General features: G+C 48.1%; 1 protein-coding gene across 1 annotated transcript in view; it reads right to left on the bottom strand.

Moving 5' to 3' along the window:
* Nucleotides 1-5335: 5335 nt before the first annotated feature.
* Nucleotides 5336-24106, bottom strand: part of CD6 (CD6 molecule) — a 47379-nt gene continuing 28608 nt past the window's right edge. The window contains 13 exon segments of the mRNA XM_043969795.1: nt 5336-6806; nt 8011-8148; nt 10590-10781; nt 13053-13247; nt 13847-13918; nt 15341-15463; nt 16361-16462; nt 16725-16865; nt 18416-18481; nt 19293-19601; nt 20422-20737; nt 20739-20767; nt 23580-23660. Of these exon segments, the coding sequence (XP_043825730.1) occupies nt 6727-6806; nt 8011-8148; nt 10590-10781; nt 13053-13247; nt 13847-13918; nt 15341-15463; nt 16361-16462; nt 16725-16865; nt 18416-18481; nt 19293-19601; nt 20422-20737; nt 20739-20767; nt 23580-23660 (1844 nt within the window). The 3' untranslated portion in view covers nt 5336-6726.

The following is a 24106-nucleotide window of genomic DNA, read 5'->3' on the forward strand; positions in this document are numbered from 1 at the left end:
CATTAGAGATCAGGGCTGTTTTCATGCCTGCCTCTGTATCCTCGGCATTAGTACCGAGCTTGGCCCATTATAAGCATTAATAAATGCTTGTTGACTGACGTAGTAAGTAAATCATAAAGACTTCCTGGCCAGCCAGTTGATTACTTGACCAAGTGATTGCCCCCAGGGTCTTGCTATTGGCTAGAAGCCACAAAGATTCTCCAGCTGTCAGTTCCCTGTAAGAAACAAAGGATCGTAACAGGGTCGATGATGCTACTATAGTCCTGGCTGCGAGCCCTTGAGCTGTAGAGAAAGTCCGAGCAAAGAGGAACCTGGGAACAGAAGGTCAGAGCACAGAAATCTTGGAGCATAGAATGTCAGAGCAGAGAGAGGCCTTAGAACATGGAAGACATTTTCCTAACTGGAAAGGATGTTTAGGACACAGAACACATAGACTATTGGAACTAGAAGGGACCTGGAACACGTCTGAACTGGGAAGGACCTTAGAATAGAGAAGGCGAGAGTTAGAAGGGATGTTAGAACATAGAGTATTAGCACAAGAGGAACCTTAGAATATAGAATATGAAAAATTGGGAGGGGTGTCGGAGATCTTCCGGCCCAACTCCTTTATTTCACATGTGAGGAGACTGAAGTCCAAAGAGGGGGGGAGTGAGTGGTTAGCTCATTGATGTTCATTTTCCCAAATAACCTGATGTTTTAACCCAGGTCAGTTGCATTTGCTTGCTTACTAAAGTCCATAAGATATAACTGCTATGGTGGTCGCTTCAGGAAGGGGAACTAGACAAGGGGAAAGAGATGTTTAAGTCTTGGTAGCATCAGATGTGGGGGTCTTTCAGGTCCCAGCCCGTGCCCCTCAACACCCCTTTTGGGAAACCTCCTTTCAAATGAAGTCCCTGCTAGGGATATCCAAGTTGAAGTCAGCCCTTGTGCTTCTGCTCATCTCAGGATCTTCCCCCCAGGTCTCTTTCCCATCCTGCCTCGCACTCCGTGCAATAGAAACGAAGCTGGGAGAAACGGGCTGGGAGAGAAGGCAGGAATGGGTACAGCCAGGCTGGAACTTGTTGGCCACTAGGTGGCAGCCACCATGGTTTCTTGCTCCGTCTTTTCAAGTTCAGTAGGGGGGATTTGTGTGTGAGCAGTCTCCTTGCCTGCATTGTGTCTAGGTGCCCTCGAACCCCCTCCCCAGACCCCGCCCTGTCTCCGGACCCCACTTCCAGCTCTTTTACTAGAGACTGGAATGTGATCATTTATAAACCAAGCATTAAGGGCACCCAAAGAAATCATTTACCCCGCCCCTTACCCTGGATACTCAGACCTCACGAACCACACCCTCCACAGACCCCTATACCTGCCGACGCAGGCAGGTTCACAAAGAGGCAAAACTCAACCACGAACCACCTCTGTCCCAGGCTGGCATGGAATCTGGTGCTTGGACACAGTAGCTACTCCTTCCCTCTCTCCCCCTCCCTCCAGGAATCACCCAGCCCCCACCTCTGGGAAGGGTTCCGAGAACCCTGGGGATGGGGCTGGAGAGGAGCCAGGTAGCAACCACATCCTGTGACGGTTACGTGGAGACTGCTAGCTGCTTCTGTGGACAGGTGAGAGGAAAACACAGCACCCACCCTGCCCCACAATGGGTACCCCAAGCTGAGTCCCTGAGGGGTCATTCTGTGGTCTGGCCCATTGCTGTAGGCTCCAGCCACCCCTGAAGCACAGGGAGAGGAGACTAAGTCCCAAGAAGACAATTTCTGGGGGTTGTTCCCTTTTACCTCCCAATTCACCCCGTAATGGAGGCCAGAAATATTCAGTCTCATCCTTTGCTCATTCCTTGTATGGATTCCATTCATTCATTCATTCATTCTTGGTATTCCTGTTCTTGGGAGCATTTGGTTCATATGGAATCAGAGAACACAGAATGTCAGGACTTTAGAATATGGAACAGAAAATATCAGGATTAGGTGGGACTTCGGGTCATAGAACAGAGATTGTCAGAGCTTGAGGGCATCTTAGGGTGCAGAACAGAAAAGGCCAAGACTGGAAGGGCTTTAGAATATAGAAAAGAATGTCAGAGCTGGGAGGGAATCGAGAACATGGGATGTAAAATATCAGAGCTGGAAGGGACCTTAGAACAGAACCAAATGTCAGAGGTGGAAGGGACCTCAGAACATAAGAGGTCAGGGCCGGATATAGAATGTAGGACAACACAAGGCTGAGCTCCATAACTTGGCTCAGGCAACAAACATCTCCTAAGCAATGACTTTGTGCCAGCTATGACTCCTGGAGATAGAAAGAAAGGCACAAATTGTCCCTGCCCCCCAGAGGGTTTACATTCTAATGGGGGAGACAACATGCTAAAACTGGGTGTAGAGAAGCTAAATACAAAGCAGCTGCCCTCTCAAGCCGGGGAATCTCAGAGGTGAAAGTGAGGAGACAGAGAGACAGAGAGACAGAGAGACAGAGAGACAGAACGAGAACATAGGTGGAGTTAGAGGAAGTATCACGTGCAAGGACCAGCTAGGTCAGTGGTCAGTGTAACTGGATCATAGAGTGGGCAGAGGGAAGTCGAGTCTTAGAATACTAGAGAGGTAGAGAGGGGTCAAGGTGTGAAAAGCTTTAAATACCAGTTAGAGGCTTTGAGCCTGAGGATAATAGGGAGCTGTTGAAATTCATTCCTGGAGGGGGAAAGAGTACCATGGTCACACCTGTACTTTAGGAAAATCACTTTGCAGCTGTGTAGAGGACAGATGGGAGTGGGGAGATACTGGAGCCTGGGAGGCCAGTTGGGATGCTGTTGTAATAGTTCAGGTAAGAAGTGATGAAGATCTTGCCACGATTGTGGCAAGGGGATGTATGTGAGATCTTGTGCATAGAAAGGACCAATTTGGCCACAGGTTGGTGATGTGGGATGAGTGAGAGTGAGGAGTCAAGAATTAACACCAAAGCTGTGAGCTTGAATGACATGGAGGGTGGCAGAGTCCTTGACAGTAATATGGAAAGTCTAGTGAGGGAAGTATTGGGGTAGGTGGGAGGGGGAAATAATGAGTTCTGTTTTAGTTGTGTTGACTTTGAGATGTCTTTTTGTCCAGGTCCAGAGAGCCAAAAGGCAGTCGGTGATAAGGGACTTTAGCTCAGGAGATTAGGTTTATAAACTCCCAGAGGGCAGGGACCCTGTCTGATGTATTAAGCAGCTTTGAATTTCCTCCAGTATCTAACTCAGCACTGGCTACATTGTAGACACTCAAGCCATCATGGACCACCGAAGTCCTTTCCTGATCCCCTGTGAGCTCCAGCTCTCCCCCTGGAAATTATTTTGTATAAATTTGCATATTTATCTGTGTACTTGTTTCTTCCAATGGAATGGAAGTTCATTGAGGACAGTGACTGTTAACCTTTTTGCCTCCTATTATCTGAGCTTGGCAAAATGCAGACACTTACTTAATAAAAGCTGAACGGATGTGGAAACTCTGCACTGGGTTTGATTGTGCTAATAGTGATAGAGGCTTTTGAATGGATGCATCTCTATGAGGGAGTAGCTGTGGGTCCAAAGGGAGATCTTTCTCTGCTTCAGACCCTGATTGATGATGCAAAGCCAAGGGGAAGATGAAAACCAAGGTCTTTGTTTTCACCTTGACAGAGCATGCACCAGGGTCGGGGTTTGGAGCACAGTCAAGGGCTGCCCACCTATAAGCTGGAGTAGAAGGGTTCCTTCAACTCCTTGTCCCCAAAAGGGAAGGTGCTTTTTTTTTTTTTGGTCAATCAACTTTGCCAATGAAATTAGAAAGCACGTGTAGACAATTTCAATATTTTACTATTTTGCTGATGTGGTTGTTCTCTTCACCATACCTGAGTTCTACTCCTCTATTCCTGGGAAGAGAGTCCTTTGGAGCTGCTGTGGCTGGAGAACCCATCACCCTTCCATCTCCACTCCACCTGACCCCACCCCAGCAAACCTGGCAATTAGCCTTGCTGAACTGATCCCAGCAGATCATGTGAAAATGGGCATTAGCTCCATCAGCCCTTCTTGGACGCACAGCCTTCTCATTTTGGCAGGGCTGACCAAAGCTGATGTTCTCATGGTCTGTCCCTTAAGAGCCCAGATCACTCCATGTGATGACAAAGATCTGGAGGAAGACTTTGAGCTGGTGGTCTTCTGACACACAGGTCATGCTTAACCAGTGTTTACTGAACTAAATTGGAAACTCCCAGCATGAAAGAGAAAACTGCCCACTAATGTCACCCCTAATATTCTGCCCTTTCCAGAATCAGTCCTAGGAATCATGGTCACTTTTCCTGAAATGAGATCAAAGCCCACACCTCAAGGGTACCCAGGCAACAGCCATCGCTTGCCCCGGCATAGTGCTTTGCCCATAGTAGGCACCTAATGAGCATTTGTCGAATTCGATTGCTGAAATCTCCACATATCTATTGGGTGATGTTAGGGGGAATGTGAGCAGCATGGAACCTTGCTTCTCTGTCTCATTATCCTTTAGTGCCCTTCACATACCCTGGTCCAGTCTGGCCCCTGAATGCTAGACTATATTTCCCATCTCTGTGCTTTTGTACTGGTTGTCTCCCCTGCCTGGCATGCCCTCCTCTTCATCTCCACTTCTTAGTATTTCTGCCTTCCTTCTAGACTCAGCTCAATCTGCAGGAGACCTTTCCTGCCCTGCCCCAGCCCCTCTCAGTTTACCCTTATGTACTTTGGGTGGGGCTTGTATATAACTAGGTATTTCTATATTGTCTCCCCAATTAGGATGTAAGCCCCTTGAGGGCAAGGACTCTGAATGAAGGGGTTGAGTTTGGGTGTGGTGGGGTTTTTTGCCCCAGTTCTTTGCACACATTAAGCACTTAATAAATGCTTGTTGGCTGACTGACTCACCTCTACATCTTAAAAGCCCTTGTTACTTCCAGACTTAGCTCCGATGACAAGATGACAATTTCTATGGGAGGTATTTCTCTAGCCCTGCCAGTTGTCATTGTCCTTCTCTCAAATAAGAGGTTCGTATACATGGAATATGGACTATACATGTGTGTGTGTGTGTGTGGATATACACACACGTACAAATCTACTGTGGGACAGAATGTAAGCTCTCTGAGGGCAAGCACAGGTTCATTTTTGTCTTTGTCCCTGGTGCTTAGTTCAATGCCTCTTTCACATAGTAGGTACTTTCTAAGTGATCATCAGTTGATTAGCTGATTGATGTTTGAAAAACTTACTCACAGTCCCACCTGACCCTTGTCCATGGTCTGACCCCACTCCAATTCCAAGGCTTCTTGATCTTAAACCCTCACATTGACTCCACACTCCTTTTTTTGTTTTTGCTTGAAAAGCCCATTTATTCTCAGTGTCGTCAAGAATAAGTGACCCTAAGTTTCTCCTCCTCCTCCTTTCGACTCACTCCAGCCAGCGATCAAGGGGGAAATTACGTACAATGGTCATTTCCCTATAAGATACATTCTTTTTTTTTTTTTTAAACCGAGTGGAAAGTAAAACTGCCCCCTACGAAGCTCATCTGGAGAGGGGTGGAAGGAATTGTGGGCTCCTGTCTCAGCCTTTCTCCATTGGCATCCACTTAAATACATACTCTAGTCCAGGCACATGACCCCTGAGGCTGGGGAGCTAGTGGGGTGCCAGGGTGAAGTAGTCTCTCTCTCCTAGGTACGAGACAAGGTCTCCACTGGAAACCATTGGTGCCCTGAGAAGATCCCCATAGGTCCTGCTATTACTGTGGCCTCTGCTGTGCTTAGCAGGTATTATCATAAGAAGAGTTGGGGAAGCCCTGGGAAGAAGGCAATAGTCAGCATCTTAGAGATGGTGAAGTATAGGATTTCAAGCTCAAAGGGACATTTGAGATCATTTTTTGATGAGGCTCAGAGAGAAGTGACTTGCCCAAGGGCCTATAGATAGTAGCAGAGTCAGGATCCAACTCCAGATGCTCTGATTTGACATTGAGACCTCTTTCTATGATGCTATGGGAACAACTCGAGGGCAACAAGTCCGAGAATGAGGACCAGGCAATAAGGGGAAGTTGGCAGTTCACTAGCATGAGGGGAGGGGGTTAGAAGGACAAGAGGCTCCTGTGAAGACCAACTGAAGGAACTTGAGATATTTAAATTTGAGAAAAGAAGACATAGAGGCCATGACAACTCTTTTCAATGTAATATGGTAGAAGAATTACTCTGCTTGGCCCCAAGGGACAGAGTGGTGGTGGAGGGATGGGGGTAGGGGTCAGGATGCCAAATTTAGCCTTGATGTCTGGAGGAACTTCATAATGAATTGAGCTGGTCAGGAGTGGAATGAGCTATCTCAGGAGGCAGCAGGTTTTCCCCTTGCTGGAGATTTTCAAATGGAGGATGGTTGACTTTGTTGGCAATGTCACGGAAAAGACTCTTGGTCATGTCTCTGTTGGAGGGGATGGCTGAAGAGGTTCCTTCCAGATCTGGGATTCTCCCCCCACCATCCACTGAGGCACAGGCTGCCTGAGGTTTGTGCATTCATCAGGGGACATACTAGCTGACGTTAATTGGTTTGAGGCTCAGCAACAGCAGAGTGGAGACTGGTCAGTTCAGGGTAAGGAATGGCGTTTTCCACTCCGTGGATTCTTGGATCCCAATCTGTATGGTTTTGTGGCCCTGGGTGGTCCAGGAGGGAAGGTGGGGAAGCAGGAATGGAAGGCAGGTGGAGCAGGAATCAACAGGCATCCTTCCCTCTCTCTGAGTCTTGCTTTATGAAGCGCAGATGTCATCATAGTCTTCACTAGATGAGTCATCTTCTTTACTGCTCATGCCTGCTGGGGTAGGTGGCTCTGCCCAACCCAAAATATATAGATGGCAGACATACGTCATACCATGAGACCCTAGCCTCCTCTGGCTCCCAAGCTCAATATGTTAGCTAAGACTCAAAGAATACAACCTCCAATCCCCAACCACCCTCTGCTCAGTTTCTTCTTTCCCCAGTGAATTCTCTCTGGCATGAGATAATTAATATTGTGAATTGCAGAGCTCAGGGATAACTCAAGCCCTTCCCCACTCAGTAACACAGCCACCAACAAGGATATTGGGAAGGCCCCAGACCCAGAATGGGATCACAGATTTGGACCTGGGAAGGACCTTAGAGGGCCATGGAGTCCAACTTCCTCATTTTACAGAGGAGAAAGAAACTAAGCCCCCTCAAAGGGGAAGTAACCCTAGAGGTTAGCTACTCCAATTCTCACATTTTACAAATTAGGAAACTGAGGCCCAGAGAAGTTATGTTACTTGTCTACAGTCACACAGGTAATTAAGCAGCAGAGGTAGGATTTGAATCCAGGTCCTCCAATGCCAAATCCAGGGCTCTTTCCACTGCCCTGCATGGTCCATCAAGCTAGACCTGCCTCTCCAAGATGGCACCCCAAATCACAGAATCAGGACCAGAGAATCCACCCCAAAGCAATGGATCTTGTCTCCACACCTCTTGGAGAGAGGGATAAAAGCAAGAGAAGGTTGTGCTAGATAGGCTGGGAGACTAGAGTGCTGGATTTGGAGCCAGGATAGACCTGAGTTCAAATCCTACTCAGACTAGCTATGTGACCTTGGCCAAGTCACATCACTTCTTTCAGCCTCAGTTTATCCATCTGTGAAATGATGATAATAATAGCACCTACCTTCCAGGGTTGTTGTGAGGATCAAATGGAATTACATATACTTTGCAAACCTTAAAGCACTATATAAATGTTATTGTTGTTATTATTATTAAGAATCCCTGCCTCATTCAACTGGAGGAAGGAGAAAGGTAGATTTCTATACATACGCACATACATATATATACACATATATGCATATGTGTGTATATATCCATATATGTGTGCATATCTATATATGTGTATATATTTATATCCATCCATCATCCATCCATTTATCTATCTGCCTTTCTCTGCCTAGGGCTCCTTCATCCACACCAAATATCCCAACCTGCCTGTCCACTCCCTATTCACCCATGTGTATCTCACTTTCTCGCTTCCCTTCTATTACCTGGACACACAAAGGACTCCACAGGAGGCTTCTGGGATGAGCTATAATTCTGGTAGCATTCCCCAGAAGAGGTGCTAGAACTATCTTCATTCACTTGTCCTGCTGGAACAACTCCAAAGTGGGTTCCTGGAAGGGAACCTGAGACAAGGGGAGACCTCTTTCAGACCGGAGCTTGGTCACAGGGGCAGCTGATCCTCCTGCTTGCCCATGAGGGGCAAAATTAGAATCCCTGGGCAAGAGGGGCAGAGGCAGATTTGGGCTCAGGAGAAGAAATAAGTTCCTAACGTTATGACAGAATCCCCAGAGCTGAGCTAGAATGGATCTCAGAGACTGTTTTGTCCAAGTTGTGCCTTAACGAGGACCCTTGGAAGTGGTAGCTCAGCCTCTGGCTGCAGACCTCCAGGGAACAAGGCAGCTGACCGAGTCCACTTTGGAACTGTTCTCACTATTAGGAAGTCTTTCCTTACTTATATTAAGGTAAAACCAGATTCCTGCAAGCTGATTTTTCCTAGTTTTTCCCTCTGGAGCCAAGAAAACCAGTCTTACCTCTCTTTCATGGGATGGGTCTTTAAATACTTAGGAACGCAGAATTAAAGTTTTAGATCTGGAATGCATCTCAGAGATCAGCTGGTCCAACCCCCTCATTTTCCAGATCGGGAAACTGAGTCTCAGAGAGGTGCATTGACTTATAAGATCATAAATTCATAGAGAGAAGGACCCTTACATGCTATCTAGTCTACCTTCCTCATTTTACAGAGAAGGAAATTGATGCTCAGAGGAAGTAAAATGAGTTGGTTAGGGTCTCACAGATCATAAGTCTAAGAGTTAGAATTTTAATTCAGTTCTTCCAGACTCCAAGGCCAGCACTTTACCCACTGTGTCACACTGCCTTTTGTGAAGACCACAGTCCTGTCCTTCCCCCAAGACTTTTCTTCTCCAGGCTAAACTCCTCGCACTGCTCTTTCACCTGATTATTGACAACTAAGTGGTACAGTATCTAGAGCAGGACTTCTTAAACTTTTTCCACTTGTGACCCCTTTTCACCCAAGAAACTTTTACGTGGTCCCTGGTATATAGGTATATAAACTAGGTATATATAACCTTTTACTATTGCCAAATTTTTTGAGACCCCAACATTCAATTATGCAAACCCATATGGGGTCATGACCCACAGTTTAAGAAGCTAGGGTCTAGAGTGCTAACTAAGCCTGGAGTCCAGAAGACCTAAGTTCAAATCCTGTCTCAGACACTTCCTACCTAGGCAACCGTCAGCTTCAATTTCCTCATCTATAAAATTGGGTTAATAGGGTAACTATAGTAACTACCTGCTAGGGTATCTCATCAAATGAGATCACGTTTATAAAACTCTTTGTAAATTGTAAAGCATTATCTAAATGTTTATTATTGTATTATTTTATATTATAATTATAACATATTTAATAACATATCATTATGAGGCAGCGAGGTGGCGCAGTGGATAGAGCACTGGCCCTGGAGTCAGGAGTACTTGAGTTCAAATCTGACCTCAGACACTTAACGCTTACTAGCTGTGTGACCCTGGGCCAGTCACTTAACCCCAATTGCCTCACTAAAACTATATATATATATATATATATATATATATAATTATATTGTGTGTTATTTTATATCCTATTATAATTGTCATATTACTATTAGACATCATAGTGTATAATCTCTTCACCATCCCGGTTGCTCTCCTCTAAACTCATCATCAAAGTTGTTGCAGAGACTCAAATGTGTTCTGGCCACTCTAGAGGGAATCTCAGAGTCACCCAGTACAAGTCTCATATTTCAGAGGTAGAAACTGACAAGCCACGTAGGGAAGGGACTTCACCTGGCTTCCACAGACTGGAAGGGGTTGGAGCAGGATTGGAATCCAAGCCTGCAGCCTCTTCCTTCAGTCAGGAGCTGGACTTGTGGTCACAAGACCCTTTCAGCTCTACAAATTTATAGTTTTGTGATTCCCAGGATAGCCCAGGTTCATGCTTCTTCCCAATCAGATTGTTTCAGGCATAAGTAAGAATATTTGTATTTATTTTTTTAATTCAATTTAATTTTCAGTTCCAGATTCTCTCCCTCCTTCCTCTCCTTCCTACCTACTGAGAAGGCAAGAAAAACAAATACAGTCAAACAAAATAAATTGTTGCTTTAGTCATGTCCAAAAAAAGAGAGAGAGAGAAAAGGAAGTTTGTTTCAATTTGCCCTCTGAGACCATCGGCTCTCTATCTGGAGGTGGATAGCATGTTTCATCATGAGGACTTTGGAATTTGTGGTCCAACCAGATTTAAAAAAAAAAATTAAAGCTTGATTGATGCCTCTTTTGTGTTTTTTTTAAATCAAAGCCATATCTTGTCTCTCATTTCTTCCTCCTAATTATCCTGTGAGCCTTCCCTTGTAACAAACCAGATCCCTTCCTTCCTCCCCCCACCAAAAAAATTAAGCAAAATTAAGTGTTATGATGAACAGGTATGCTAGGTATGCACCATTCTGTATCCATAGCCTTCCCCCTTTCCCCCGAGATTTGGTGAAATAAGGGCTCCTCCCCCAGATAAGCTTACCAAGAAGAGTGGCCCGGGACCCAGCCAGCTCCAGGTTAGGAGACTGATCCAGGATGTTCCTCTCAGAAGAAAAGCCGGGGAAGGTGGACCGAGGCAGCTTGCTGGTGGGACTGTTGCAGTAATTTTCCCCAGAGGAAGTGCTGGACTCACTGTCCTGCCTCTGGTAATTCTGAGAAGCCAGAAGAGGGGCATCTGCAATTGTGAGGGTGAAGGCGTGAGAGGTTAGACTAGAGGGGAAGGTGAATTGTTTTCTCAGAAATAAGACTTGCAGCAGAAGACCTTCAAGTTAGGACCCTCCCCCCGCCCCGCAAAAGAACTTTCTGAGACTCATAGAATTTGGAGGTAGAAAAGACCTTGAAGATCATCTTGTCTACCCCCCCCCCACACACACACACCCATTTTGCAGATGGGAAAGTGAAAGCAAGAGAAGTGGCTAATAACTCACACTTTTATGTTTTCTTCACCCGAGGAGACAGGCAATACAGGGGCTATCATTCCTCTTTCACAGATAACGAAACTGAGACCCTTAAAGGTCTCAGAGGTAGTCAGTGAAGGAGGTGGGAGTCGAACCCAGGTCCTGACTCCAAATTCTGTGGTCTTTCTGGGTCACCCTAAACCTTTTTTTCTTAGGGTCAAACATCCCTAGTGCCTCTTTGTGGTTATTATATGGCATGGTTATAGTCCCTTCACCAACCTGGTAACTCTGCCCGGATATTCTAGCTATGGATTCTCTTCTTAAAATATAGTGCTTTGTTTGTTTGATTATTTATTTATTTGTTTGTTTTGGTGAGGCAATTGGGGTTAAGTGACTTGCCCAGGGTCACACAGCTACAAAGTTGTCAAGTGTCTGAGGCCGGATTTGAACTCAGGTCCTCCTGACTCCAAGTGCTCTATCCACTGCGCCGCGTAGCTGCCCCTAGTGCTTTGTTTATTAAGACAGATATTGGAGCTTAGAGGAATAAGGGATGCTAAAGAAGAGAGAAAGCCTGAAGAAATGCTTTCCTCTCCCAGGTAGCCAATCAAGCCAACCTGCTGGGCGCAGGGTATGGGGGGAGAGGTGAGCTCCAATATCTGTTTCTTAGCAGGAACTGTGCAGCCCAGTGGACTTGAGTCCCCCTCCCCCAAGCAAAAGGAATGTTACATCAGTCACAGAAGGCGTGGTGGGGTTGGGGAGGGCGCACGATGAGCGGGGACAATCGCTGACCTTGGAACCTGAAGCTTGGAAACCGAATCTTGGCTCGGTCACTTCTTATCTATTTGCCCCCTTAGCCTTTGGGGTTTTTTTCGTATTTATAAGAAGATGGTTGGGCTAGATGACCTTTGAAGTCCCTTTCAGCTTGAACACCAGGTGATTGTGTGAGATACAGAGACTCAAAGGAAAGCCAGTGCTGCAGGTAGGGGTGGAGCTGGGGTAAGGCAGGGGGCCATCACGAGAGCGGGTGAGGTCCTCAGTGTGCAGAACTCTCATTTAAATGGTTCTTCAGGGTTTGCAAAGCACTTTACAAATACTTTCATTTTATCCTCACAACAACTCTGGGAGGTAAGTGCTTTTCTTATGCCCGCTGATAGATGAGGAAATTGAGGTATACAGAAGTTATCTTAAACTACCAAAAGTAGTTAGGTGGCACTCTGTAGTACAGTGGATAGAGTGGTGGCTTTGGAGTCCAGAAGACCTGAGTTCAAATTCAGCCTCAGACACCTACTAGCTGTTTGGATCTTGGCAAGCCACTTAACCTCTGCCTGCCTCAGTTTCCACATCTGTAAAATGGAGATAATAGTAGCACCTACCTCTCAGTTAACATATGTAAAGTGTTTTGCAAACCTTAGAGCACTGTATAAATGCTAGCTGGCATCATCATGATTATGTGACTTATCCAAGGTCACACAGCCAGGAAGTATCTGAGGCCATATTTGAACTCATGTCTTTCTGACTCATCAGGGATGTCTCACAGACCCAGATGTGAACTGGTAGAGCTAGAAAGGACACCAGCTGTCTCCCGGAACAACTTGTCATGTTCCAAGAGATGAAACTGATGTCAAGTATGGGGAAGCAATGACCCAGGTCCCCCAGGCTAGTAAGCATCAGAGGCAACATTAGAACTCTTTCCTCTGAGGCCCACACTCTACACTTAAGGTGGGGGATAGAGGGATCATTCTTCAGATAAGACAGCTTCAAAGGTTCCTTCCAGCTCTAGAATTTGATGGTTCATGATTCCCAGGATGGATACGTTTCATGCTTCTTCCAACCAGGTTTTTAGCCTTATTAGTGCCTCTTGTTTGTACATCAGTCATTCTGATAACATTCTTCCTCCCACCCATCCAGCGAAGTTTCCCTTACAAGAAAAAGCAGCTGATACAATGATGTTGTATATGACATTCTGCACCCATAGATCCCCACCTCCCCAAAGAACCTTTCACCTTAGTTTGATGGAACAAGGAGGGCTCCTCCCTGGATAAGCTTACTAGGAAGAGTGGATCGGGACCCAGCCAGCTCCAGGTTAGGAGGCTGTTCCAGGAGGTGATTCCTCTCTGAAGAAAAGCCAACAATATTGGACTGAGGCAGTGTGCTGGCGGGACTGTTGCGGTAATCTTCCCCAGAAGATGTACTAGACTCACTGTTGTGCCTTGGGTAGTTTTGAGGAGCGGGGGCAGGGAGACCTACAATGCAACATCAAGATTTTGGGGGTTAGAGTAGAGGAGAAGGAGAGTTTTCTGAGGACAGGAAAGGACCACCTGTAATCAGTCAGTCGGTCAACAAGCAAGAAGACTTCAGGTTAATCTGAAAATAGAGAATCAGCCCTTTCTTAGGTTCATAGGGTTTGGAGCTAGGAGAGACCTGAGAGATTAACTTGTGTATCCCCACCCCATACACTTAACATTTGGGGAAACTGAGGCCCGGAGGGGGAACAATAAGAAGTCCCATCTACCTAGTGCTTTAAGGCTTATAGAACACTTTAAAAAACAAAGTTGTGAAGGAGGCAATCCCCCTGTTTTTGAGACCCGGAGAGGTGAAGCGATTTATGCAAGATTATACAGGCTGTAAGTGGCACAGCTGAGATCTGAACCCAGGCCTTTTGGCTCCAAACCCAAGGCTCTTTCCACTACTCTAGCTGCCTCTGCTCACAGTTCGTTAAGCACCTCAGTGGGTTGGCGAGAGGCTGCTGCTGGAGCATCTCAGGGTAAATTGAGTCTACAAAGGCCCTAGGGTCACCCCCCCATCCCATCCCCCCCCCCATGTTGGAAGGTTCCTCTCTCACCCTCCTGTAGCGGGGGCATTCTGAACCTGTTCTGCTGGGCCATGTCCTCAGTCACACGGTGCTTCTGGGAGTCTGAAAGCAGAGTTCATGATGATGATAGAGTAGGGGCTTCCAGCATCCCTGCCCTGGGGGAGGGTGGGGCTGGTATTGGGGGTGGGGGGATGAGTCCCAGAGATGCTGTACAACACAGAGAGAGACCTACGAGCCTTGTGAACCTGGGCAAGTCCCTTCCCCCTCCAGGTTCCTCATCTGGAGACTGAGACTCCGAATGTGGCTGAGAGAGAACTTCAGACCCGGACCTTGGCAGCCCCAACACACTTTCTGCTTCACAGGGTGAATGAGCACCAACGGGCTTGTGTCTGGGATGGCCTCAGCAAGCCCTCAAACCCTCTGCTGATGTCAGTGCTTTGGATGAGGCTCGGTCTGTGCAAAGCAGATGTGGAGAATCCACAACCAGCTGGGAGGGCCTGAATGAAGCCTGTCTGGGGCAGCTTCCTCTGTGGACTTCTTGGCCTCCAGTGGCCCCCAGCCTGAGGGTAGGCAGGATGGAGAACTGGATCTCTAGTTTGAACCCTGAGTTTGAATCCTTCATCTGCCATTGACTCCCTGAGTGACCTTGGACAAGTCACTTCCCTTTCTGCTCCTCAGTTTCCTCCTCTGTAAAATGAGGGATTCAATGGCCTCTGAAATCTCTCTCAGCTTCTGACCTCCGATCTTATGGAAAGGTGGTAGAGAGGAAAGGACGCTGCCCCTTGGAGTCATTTCCAATACTTAGGACCTTGGTTGGGTAAGTCACTCAACCCATTCCCAGGGCTTCAGTTCCTCCTCCTCTACAAAAAAGAGGGAGTCATCCTTTGGCCTCGAAGGTAGCTCCCAGCTTGTGGGTCAGAGGGATCGAGCTCTGGGCAATGTGCATCCAAGGGTGGCCCCTCTCAGAGGCCCCTTTGAGGATCCCTCCCCCCCAAGCAATCAGGAGCCTTGCTTAGACTCCCATCTTAAACGCTATTTCTCACCTCACCCCGAGCTCAGGGCTCACAGGGGTATGTGGGGGGAGGGTTTGGGGAGACCAGACAGAAGGGGCATTGCTGAGGCGGGCGGGAGCCTGTATCTTCACCCTGGGCTCCAAGGGGGGCTGTCCTTCCCCCCACCCGCCGTGCCCTTTGAGTCACAAGATAGAAGTGTATCTAAATGGAGGTTAAAGCGGACTGAGGGGGGGAGGGGAGAAGGGGGCCAGGACAGAGATGCTGACACCACAGGAAGGAGAGCAAGTCCGGGAAGGGGAAGGTGCCCCTGACAAGGACCTATCCAGGTTTGTCCCAGGACCTCTGAGCACTTAACACCCATGAACCTGTTCCCTGTCCTCCTCTGCTAAAAACACGAAAGAGTTCTCCCATTTCACAGAAGGAACAAATGAGGCAGGGAGTAAGAAGGCTGCCCTAGGAGGGGGGTGAGAATGCTTGACAGTGGGACCCAGCCAGGCAGGGAGACACTCACTATAGAAGGTGGACAAGGGCACGGGGGGCTGGGTGTGGAAGTCATAGCGCTCATAGTCAGAGTCAGAGTCGGAGTCGGAGTCCTTTGAGGGTGGGGCTGTCACCTGCAGGGGAGGCTTGGGTGCTGGGAAGAAAACAATAGAGTCAGGAAGGAAGAGGGAGAGGGACACAGGAAATAGCTCAGAAAGACTGGTCGATTCGTGCCATTCAGTGTACATTTATTAAATGCCTACTGTGTGCCTGCACGTCCAAGGCAAAATAAAAATGGAAGCCCTCAGGAAGCCCATGTGCCCACTGGGGGTGGCAAGTGCCTGGCGCCATGGTAGGAGGGACAAAGGTTCAAACCCAACTTCCATCCTTTACCTTCTGTGTAACTTGGGGCGGATCATCTAACCTCTAGGGGCGGTGGCTCCCTCATCTATAAAATGAGGTGGTTAGCCTAGCCCTAAATCCTATGAGAAGAGAGTGGGAAGGCAGAAGAGAGGAGGGAGGGCGCACCAAAGAGGGGGAGGGGGATCCTAGACCAGTGGCTGAAAGGAACCCTACAAATCTCCCAATCCTCATTTTATAGATGAGTGAGCTGGGGCCTTGAGAAGCCAAATAACTTGCCCCAGGTCTCACAGGTAGTGACAGAGGCTGGATTTGAACCCAGGTCCTTTCCACTGTACCAGGGAGAAAAGCAAAAGAGGAAGGCCAGGAAGGGCAGAGGGAGTGGGAACTGGGAGGATTGGGAACTGGTAGGGAGCTGATTGGCTGGTCTACTTTGACGATGCCACAAATGCACTAGTCAATCTGCACTGTAGTTATTTGCCCTGGGAACAAAAGATTGTCCCTTCGTGCCATGAGAGTCGTACTCTACACTCATTTCTGGCTCCTGACTCCAGTCGGGACTGCCATTTTGGCTTAAGAGCCCAGGGAAATGCTGCCACTTCCTTGGGGATGAGTCCTGTCCTCCCCCAGCCCAAACTCCATCTCACCATCCACCTACAACCTTCCAACATCAAGATGAATGGAATTCTACCTTCTTCTTTGGGGATGATGATAGAGGCCTCCTGGTAGCTATTGTTCCCTCCAAGGGTGGCTGTGGATGTCCGCTGATTGTGATTTTCCATGATTGGAAGTGCTGAGGGTGGGGAGGTATATAAGTAATGGGAAGAGTTTGGAATTAGGAGCCAAAGGCCTGGCTTCTGGTCTCAAGCTCCCTCCCTCATTAGCTGTGTGACTTTGGGCAAGTCACTTTTGCCTCTTGGAGCCTCAGTTTACCCAATTTGCCCCAGTGCTCTCTGGGGGTAGGCAGGCCAATCACATACCCATCTTGGGAGAGCATGTCCCTAGGGGTTGTATCTCCTTTTCAAGCCTACTGGCAGGGTGTCCCGGGCACTTACCATACTTCCCTTTAACCTTCAGAATGACAAAAGTCAGAGCAATGAGTGACCCCAAGAGGAGAATTCCTAGGATGATACAGAGGATGAAGAGGACCTGCTCTCGAAGCTCCTTCTTTTGCATTTCCATCAGCTCAAAGGATGCTGGAAACAAGAGGCCCCGTGTAAGAAAAGAGAAGAACATGCAGATCCTCAGGCCTTAGAGCTGTAAGGAACCTTGGATGCTGACTGCCCCCAGATGGACCCTCCCATGTCCCCCCTTCAAGGCTCAATCCGGGTGCTTCCTCAACATAAAGGATTCTTGGAGCCTCCTGGTGAAGCTCGATCCCTCCTCAAATTAGAAGACTCTGGAGGGGGAGAGTACTTTTGGTTTTTCTCTCTTTAACACCTGGCATCTAGTAAGTACTCCATCAATGTCTGTCGAATGTCATTGAAGACATGCATCTGGCTTCTATCCCATTCTGGGAAAAGCAGTGACCTGGAGATTCTGGAGACTTGCTCACTGTGGTAGAAAGTGGGCAAAGGTGCATGGTGGGCATTTAATAAATGTTTGTTTATTTGAATTGAAGGATCTCTGGTCTTGCAGTCTGAAGATCTAATCAATCAATCATATGACCCTGGCCTGGGCAAGTCTCTGTACTATTTTCTGCCTTGGTTTCTCTATTTATAAAGTGGGGATGATTTAAGCATGTGATGTAAGAATTGGAGAGGTTAACAGAATCATAGATTTTGGGGCTAGAAGGGACCTTAGAGACCATTAATTCTAATGCTCACATTTACAGGTGTGGAAACAGGTTCCTATAGGTTAAATGACTTGTCCAGGGTCACACAGGTAGTACGTATCTGAGGTAGGATTTCCAATTTCATGTCTCAAGTCCCATACTCAAGTAGGGACTTTCTGTATAACTTTTTTTTTTTGGCAGGGCAATGTGAGTTAAGTGACTTGCCCAGGGTCACACAGCTAGTAAATGTCAAGTGTCTGAGGCCAGGTTTGAACTCAGGTTCTCCTGAATCCAGGGCTGGTGCTTTATCCACTGTGCCACCTAGCTGTCCCCATAACTTATTTTTAAAGGAGGCAATAAGGGGTTAATTGACTCCGCCCAGGGTCACACAGCCAGTAAGTGTCTGAGGAGGCATTTGAACTCAGGTTCTTCTGTGCCATCTAGCTGCCCCTGTATAACATTTTCAATAAACCTCTGCTTAGATACCTTGAGGGATGGAGCTGTCCCTACCCGACAGGGTTGTGGGATAAGAAAAAAAAGTGCTTTGTACAATATAAATTGTGTTATTGTTAAATTCGTCTTTAAAATTTGCACATGATTCCCTCTCTTTTCCAGGAGAGTCATAATCTCTTTTGTGGCCAGAATATTCCTCAGTTTATCTAACCTAAATCCTTCTAATTGCAATAGTCCTTTGTTCTGTCCCCAGGGATGAGTACAAAATTAACTGCTCTCGCTGCCTCCCATGTGGGATCCTTTTGTATAACTGGAAATGAATTGAACGAATACATATGGGTGAGAATTCTAGGGGATAGTGCTGGGCTGAGAATTGACGGATGCATCATTGGTCTAGAATCAATGAGCCGCCCTCAGCTAGTCACGGAGTACTCAGGAGGGTCTGTGAGTGAGGGTGCGTAGCTCCCTCCATGCCCAGCCAGCCCCGGGAGATTGGAGCTCGCTTCTTGGAAGACTCACCTGTTGTGGGTAACTGAGGTGTTGAGGAGGTCGTAGGAAACAGTGACATATTGGAGATTGGAGAGTCTAGCAAAGAGGATCAAAGAGAGAACATTCGTGTCAACCAGACTGGGAGCCTTAGAGGGGGAGGAGACAGACTGAAGGCTGGGAAATCTGGCTGAGGCATGGGGTACATTGTAGAGTAATGGAGGTCAGATGGAAAGACATTGGGGTGAGGACTGGTGTGTGGTCTGAGGAGTCAGTGGGAGCACTCCCAGAGAAGGGGGAGTTGGGCAGTCCCCTCCTTTCTGCCCACTCTCACTGCTAACAAGGGTTGCTGAGTGGTGATGGTGGCAGCAAGGGGTGGCATATGTGGCTGACCCCACACCTGCTGTTGATGCCTTTGATACTGGGAGAAGGTGAGATGAAGCTGGTGCGCAGGGAGGTGCTGGGCCCCCATCCTGGGCCATTCCTCCCCTGAGGGCCGGCTAGAGAGGTAAATGGCTCCTCAGCAGGGTAGCACAGGAGAATCCCAGCCCAGCAATACTCCAAGACCGTCTGATGGGTCACTGAGGCTCCCTGTCTGCATCAGCAGAGGGAGGACTCTGCTCAAGGAATCAAGGACCCTTCAACGCTGCTGTTCTGCCCACAGCTGGGGTTTGCCTCCCCAACAAGTCACCTTGGATTTATTGTCAATGCCCTTCTCTGTGCACATGTTCACTCTCCCTATAGAACGTAAGATTCTTGAGGGCAGACACTGTCCCCTTTCTCTCTTTGTATCCCCAAAGCCTGGCATGTGTTGAGCTGAGCTGAGTTTGAGTACACCCATTGGATGAAGAGGATAGTGTCACAGGGACCTCAGGGGAGAGCAGACAGACAGATGGGCACAAGAACAGACCTGAGCAAACAACGCTGGCATCCTCCTTGTGACCACAGTCATGGTTTCTCTGGGCAGGGCACTCCCACAGGAAGAGCTCAGTCCCAGAGCAGTTCACCTCGTCCAGGTGGATGGGCCCTTGGCCCTTCTGGAAGTATGAGCCCTCCGGGGCCTTGACAGCCGAGCCACAGTCCAGCTGCCGGCACACAACCTCAGCATCTTTCAGGTCCCAGGCATCATCACATACAGTTCCCCAGGAGCCTTTGTCCTTCAGTTCTACCCGACCTGCACAACTATCATTTCCACCCACCAGCCGCACAGCATGGACTTCTGGAAAAGGAGGGAAACCGAGGGGGGGGGAGAGAGAGGGAGGGAGAGAGAGAGAGAGAGAGAGAGAGAGAGAGAGGAGAGAGAGAGAGAGGAGAGAGAGAGAGAGATGATCGAAAGGAAGGCATAGAAGAATAGAGGGAGGGAAAGAGGGAGAAGAGGGAGGGAGGGAAGAGGGAGAGAAAGAGGAAGGAAGAAAGGAGGGAAAGAAAGAAAGAAGGAAGGAGGGAAGGAGTAAGGAAGGAAGGGAGAGAGGAAGGAAAGGGAGGAGGAGAAGATAGTATAGAGGATAGATGACCAAGTGCTTGGTCAGCAGAAAGAGATGGATATAGGGAGATAGATACAATGGAAGGTATTTGAGAATTAAGTAAGAAATGAGGAGTTGGATCAATTGAGCAGAGAAGGAAACAGAGAGAAAGGGAGATGCAGATGTGGAGATGGAAGCAGTTGGGAGAGTTGGGGAGAAGAGAAAGAAATGGAGAGACAGAGAGGAAAGAGCTCATGAGAGAGAACCTTGATTATTCATTTATAGAAGTAATTCCCATCTGTGAAGATTCTGGGGGATGAAGTACATCTCCCACTCTCTCTTCTTTTTAAAATTCCCTTCCCCTTCCTTCTCCTCCCCTCCCCCTCCCCCTCCATCCCTCCCTCTCTTCCCTCTCCGCCCCTTGTTGAGCCCCTCCTGAGGAGATCCCTGATTTCCAGGCAGAGGGAGCCTGGGCAGAAATAGGAGTTATGGGGTGGGAGGCCCCAAAGCCCTCTCCTCTCCAGGAGGATGTGCCCAGTCAGCATGGTGGCACTGAGGGGAGGGTCCTCTCCTCACCTGCACAGTCGACCTTGGTTGATTTCCCGCTGATGCACGCAGAGGACTGTACCTGGCAGCTCTCCCACTGTACCTGGTCACAGAGCACAGGCAGAGGGGAGCGCCACGTGTCATTGATGACTGCACTCCTGTTCCCCACAGGGGGATGCTCTGGTCTCTCTGGGGTTGGGGTTCTGGCAGACCCACTTGGCTCTGTTCCCTCACAGTTCAGCTTCTTGCAGACAGCCAGACTGGCCTTGTTGCTCCAGAAGTCCTCACAGATGGGCCACCAGGCCCCTGAAATCTTAACCTGCAGGGTCCCGCTGCAAGGGCCTGTGCTTGTTCACCAAACGGACAGGCTTCGGTTCTGGAAGGACAGCGCATGAGGCACCTGACCGACTCCTGAAGGTGCCAAGGGCGGGGGGATGGGGAGAAAGGTTCAAGGCTCAGGCCCTCTCATGGTCCGGGCATCTAAATGTCAGCAACAGCCTCAGAGACAAGGCACTGGTATGAGTCCAGTGCCAGGATTGCTGGAATTTGGATGTGAGTACCTGGTGTCAGTTCCCAGCCCTGTCACTACCTGTGTGGACTTTAACTTCACCTGCCTCGGCCTCATTTTCATGTTGCAAACTGAGGCGCTATGCTCCTATTGACTGAATAAATCCAGGACAGCTTAACATCAGGTCATCTAAACTCTTCTCAACACAGTGACCACCCCCAGCGACTGAGGTGAAGCATGCTCACTACATCCTGGCAGAGAGGTGAGGGCTCAGGGTGCAAGAAGAGTAATATTTTTTTTTTGACATAGCCAATAAGGGGAATTTATTTTGCATTTGTTACTAAGGTTTTTTTGTTTGTTTGTTTGTTTAGTGAGGCAATTGGGGTTATGTGCTTGCCCAGGGTCACACAGCTAGTTAAGTGTTAAGCGTCTGAGGCCGGATTTGGACTCAGGTACTCCTGACTCCAGGGCCAGTGCTCTAGCCACTGCGCCACCTAGCTGCCCCTGTTACTAAGGGTTTGGTGTTTTCTCTTTCTTTGTATTAGTGGAGGAAGGAGAAAAAATATTTTTTGTTCATTTGAAAAAAAATTTAAAAGCTTAAAAGATTATATGAAAAAGATCTGAGGGTTTAAGTGATTGCAAGCTCAAAAATAGGGCAGTCAGAAAAAAGGTAGCGCTGCCTTAGGAGGCATGATGCCTCCAGACAGCATGAGAAAGCAATCCTGTTGTATTCCCTCTCTGTCAGACTAAAGTGGAGGGGGGGGGAGGGTGTTCATTCTAGATACCACATCTGGGAAGGGGCATTCAGATGGGACCCAAGATGGTGGCAAGCCTTGAGATGAGGCCAGTGGAGGACTGTTGAAGGCACTGGGCATGCTTAGCTTGAGGAAGAGAGGACTTAGGGGAACATGGTCACTTTTTTCAAGTATTTGAAAAGATGGTGTGTGGCAGAGAGGTCTGACTTGTTCTGCTGGTCCTCAGAAGACAGAGCCAGGAGAAGGTGGATTTTGTTCTGGGTTGTCTCCCTACCCCCTTAGATTGTAAGCTCCCTGAGGGCAAGGACCATCTTTCTCTTTCCTATTTGTACCTCCAGTGATTAGCACAGGGCTTGGCACTTAATGAATGTTTATTGACTATTGATCATTGAGAAGGGGTAGAGATCACAAAGGGACAGATCTTGGCTTTATATAAGAAAACTTTTCCCAGCAATCAGAATAGTTCAAAGGTGGAACATGTTGTCCATGCCCCTGCGAGTGATGGGTCTTCAGTTAATGGGATTTCTTTGAGTAGAGGATGGAGAAGAACCATGTCTTACGGATGTCAGAGAGAAGACCTCTGAGGTCGCTTCCAATCACAAGATTCTGGGGTTCTTAAACTAGCTGTGTAACCTTGGGAAAAGGCACTTTTCCTAAATCATCAACTCGGTTTCCCCAACTGTAAAATGGAAGGGTTGGTCACATGCCCATTACAATCCTCTCCAGTTCTGACATTTTGTGATTCTGTAGAGAATTCATAAACAGCCAATATATGGGACGGGGGGGGGGTGAAGTGGGAGATATTGAGCTAGGAGAGACCTGTTGAGGCAGGAATGGAAAGAAGGAGAATGGGAAGAAGAGGGAAGTCTGAGACTGGGAGGGGAAGGAATGAGACTGATGATGTCTTCCTCTCCAAGGACACCTTCATAGAGTGGCTCTTGGGGTGCCCCCTAGACCATCGTGCATGAGCTCCCCCACACTCCAGGGGAACAGCTTGAGGAGCTCCCCTTGGCCCTGAAGCCACCCCTAAAGGGGTGGATGAAAAAGACGTATAATCTCCCACCCACACCGCTTCCTGTCTCCTGAACTAAAATGTCACAGTGCTCAGGCTCTTCTGCCCTCCCTCCCCCCCCAGCAACCATCAAACCAGCCATCCTCGTGGCCACATCCCCAGTGGGGAGACGTGTGTTTCAGGCAGTCTCCCCGCTGATGGCCAGGTCGTCTGAGACGACGATCACCCGCCAGGCCTGGGTCTCCCCCCTCTCCTATCTTTGTTTTCTGGCTAGGAAGTAGCATTCCAGACACTCCAGTCCCTGTCTACCCTTCAGGATTGGTGAAGTAGACAAAGTCTGGTTTTAGCACCCTATGACCTCCCTCTCAGTCCCTTCCTGAGTCTATCCTACTCTAGGATAAGAAAGCACTTTGATGGAAGGCTCAGACACAAGTATTCATTAGATTTCTAATCTTAGACACCGGGGCAGATTGGTGGAGGGAACCACCTGAGAGCAGGGAGCCTAACTAGTACTTTTGTTTTTTTGGGTTTTATTTTTGTTTTGTTTTGTGGGGCAATGGGGGTTAAGTGACTTGCCCAGTGTCACACAGCTAGTAAATGTCAAGTGTCTGAGTCCGGATTTGAACTCAGGTACTCCTGAATCCAGGACCGGTGCTTTATCCACTTCTCCACCTAGCCGCCCCGCCTAACTAGTACTTTTAAAGCCACTACAGGGAGCAGCTAGGTGAGACAGTGGATAAAGCACCAGCCCTGGACTCAGGAGGACTTGAGTTCAAGCCTGACACTTGACACTTACTAGCTGTGTGACTCTGGGCAAGTCACTTAACCCTCATTGCCCTGCCAAAAAACAAAACAAAACATTCCAAAGGCATTCAGAGGCCCTCCCTCCTACCCCATTGGCCAGGGCTCTCACCAATATCCAATGTCCAGTTTCCCATGCTGTGGACATCATCCAGATTTTCAGACAAGGTAGGAAGGGTCGGAGAGATCAGGCCTGAAAACAAACACAGAAGCCAAGAAAAGTAAGTGAAGAAAACCAAATGCGGATACGGGATCGTAAAGGAATGTGAGACAAAGGAGAGTCCAAGAGAAAAGTGGATAGGGCTCTGCCAAGGGAAGCAGATTAACAATTTAAAAAGAAATACTGACTCTTTGAAATCCCCATCCATCAGCCTTATCCTGACAAGTGGGTCAAGGACATGCAGAAGAGGCCCTTACCTAAGGCTCGCTATTCTTCATGCTCCAAGGAAAATAAAGATCGATGGAGGGAAGCTGTCTGGGCTCCCTCCCCCCACACCCTGTGGGCTTCCTGTAACACAAAAGCACAGGCTTGGAATGGAGCCTTTTGAGGGAGTCACTCATGCTGTTCTTGGGGTTGTGATGGAAGGACGTGACCTAGATATTTTATTGGTAGTGTTGGAGCTGAAAGGGACTTTGGAC

The sequence above is a fragment of the Dromiciops gliroides genome, chromosome 6, assembly GCF_019393635.1.
Source record: "Dromiciops gliroides isolate mDroGli1 chromosome 6, mDroGli1.pri, whole genome shotgun sequence".
Classification (NCBI taxonomy): domain Eukaryota; kingdom Metazoa; phylum Chordata; class Mammalia; order Microbiotheria; family Microbiotheriidae; genus Dromiciops; species Dromiciops gliroides.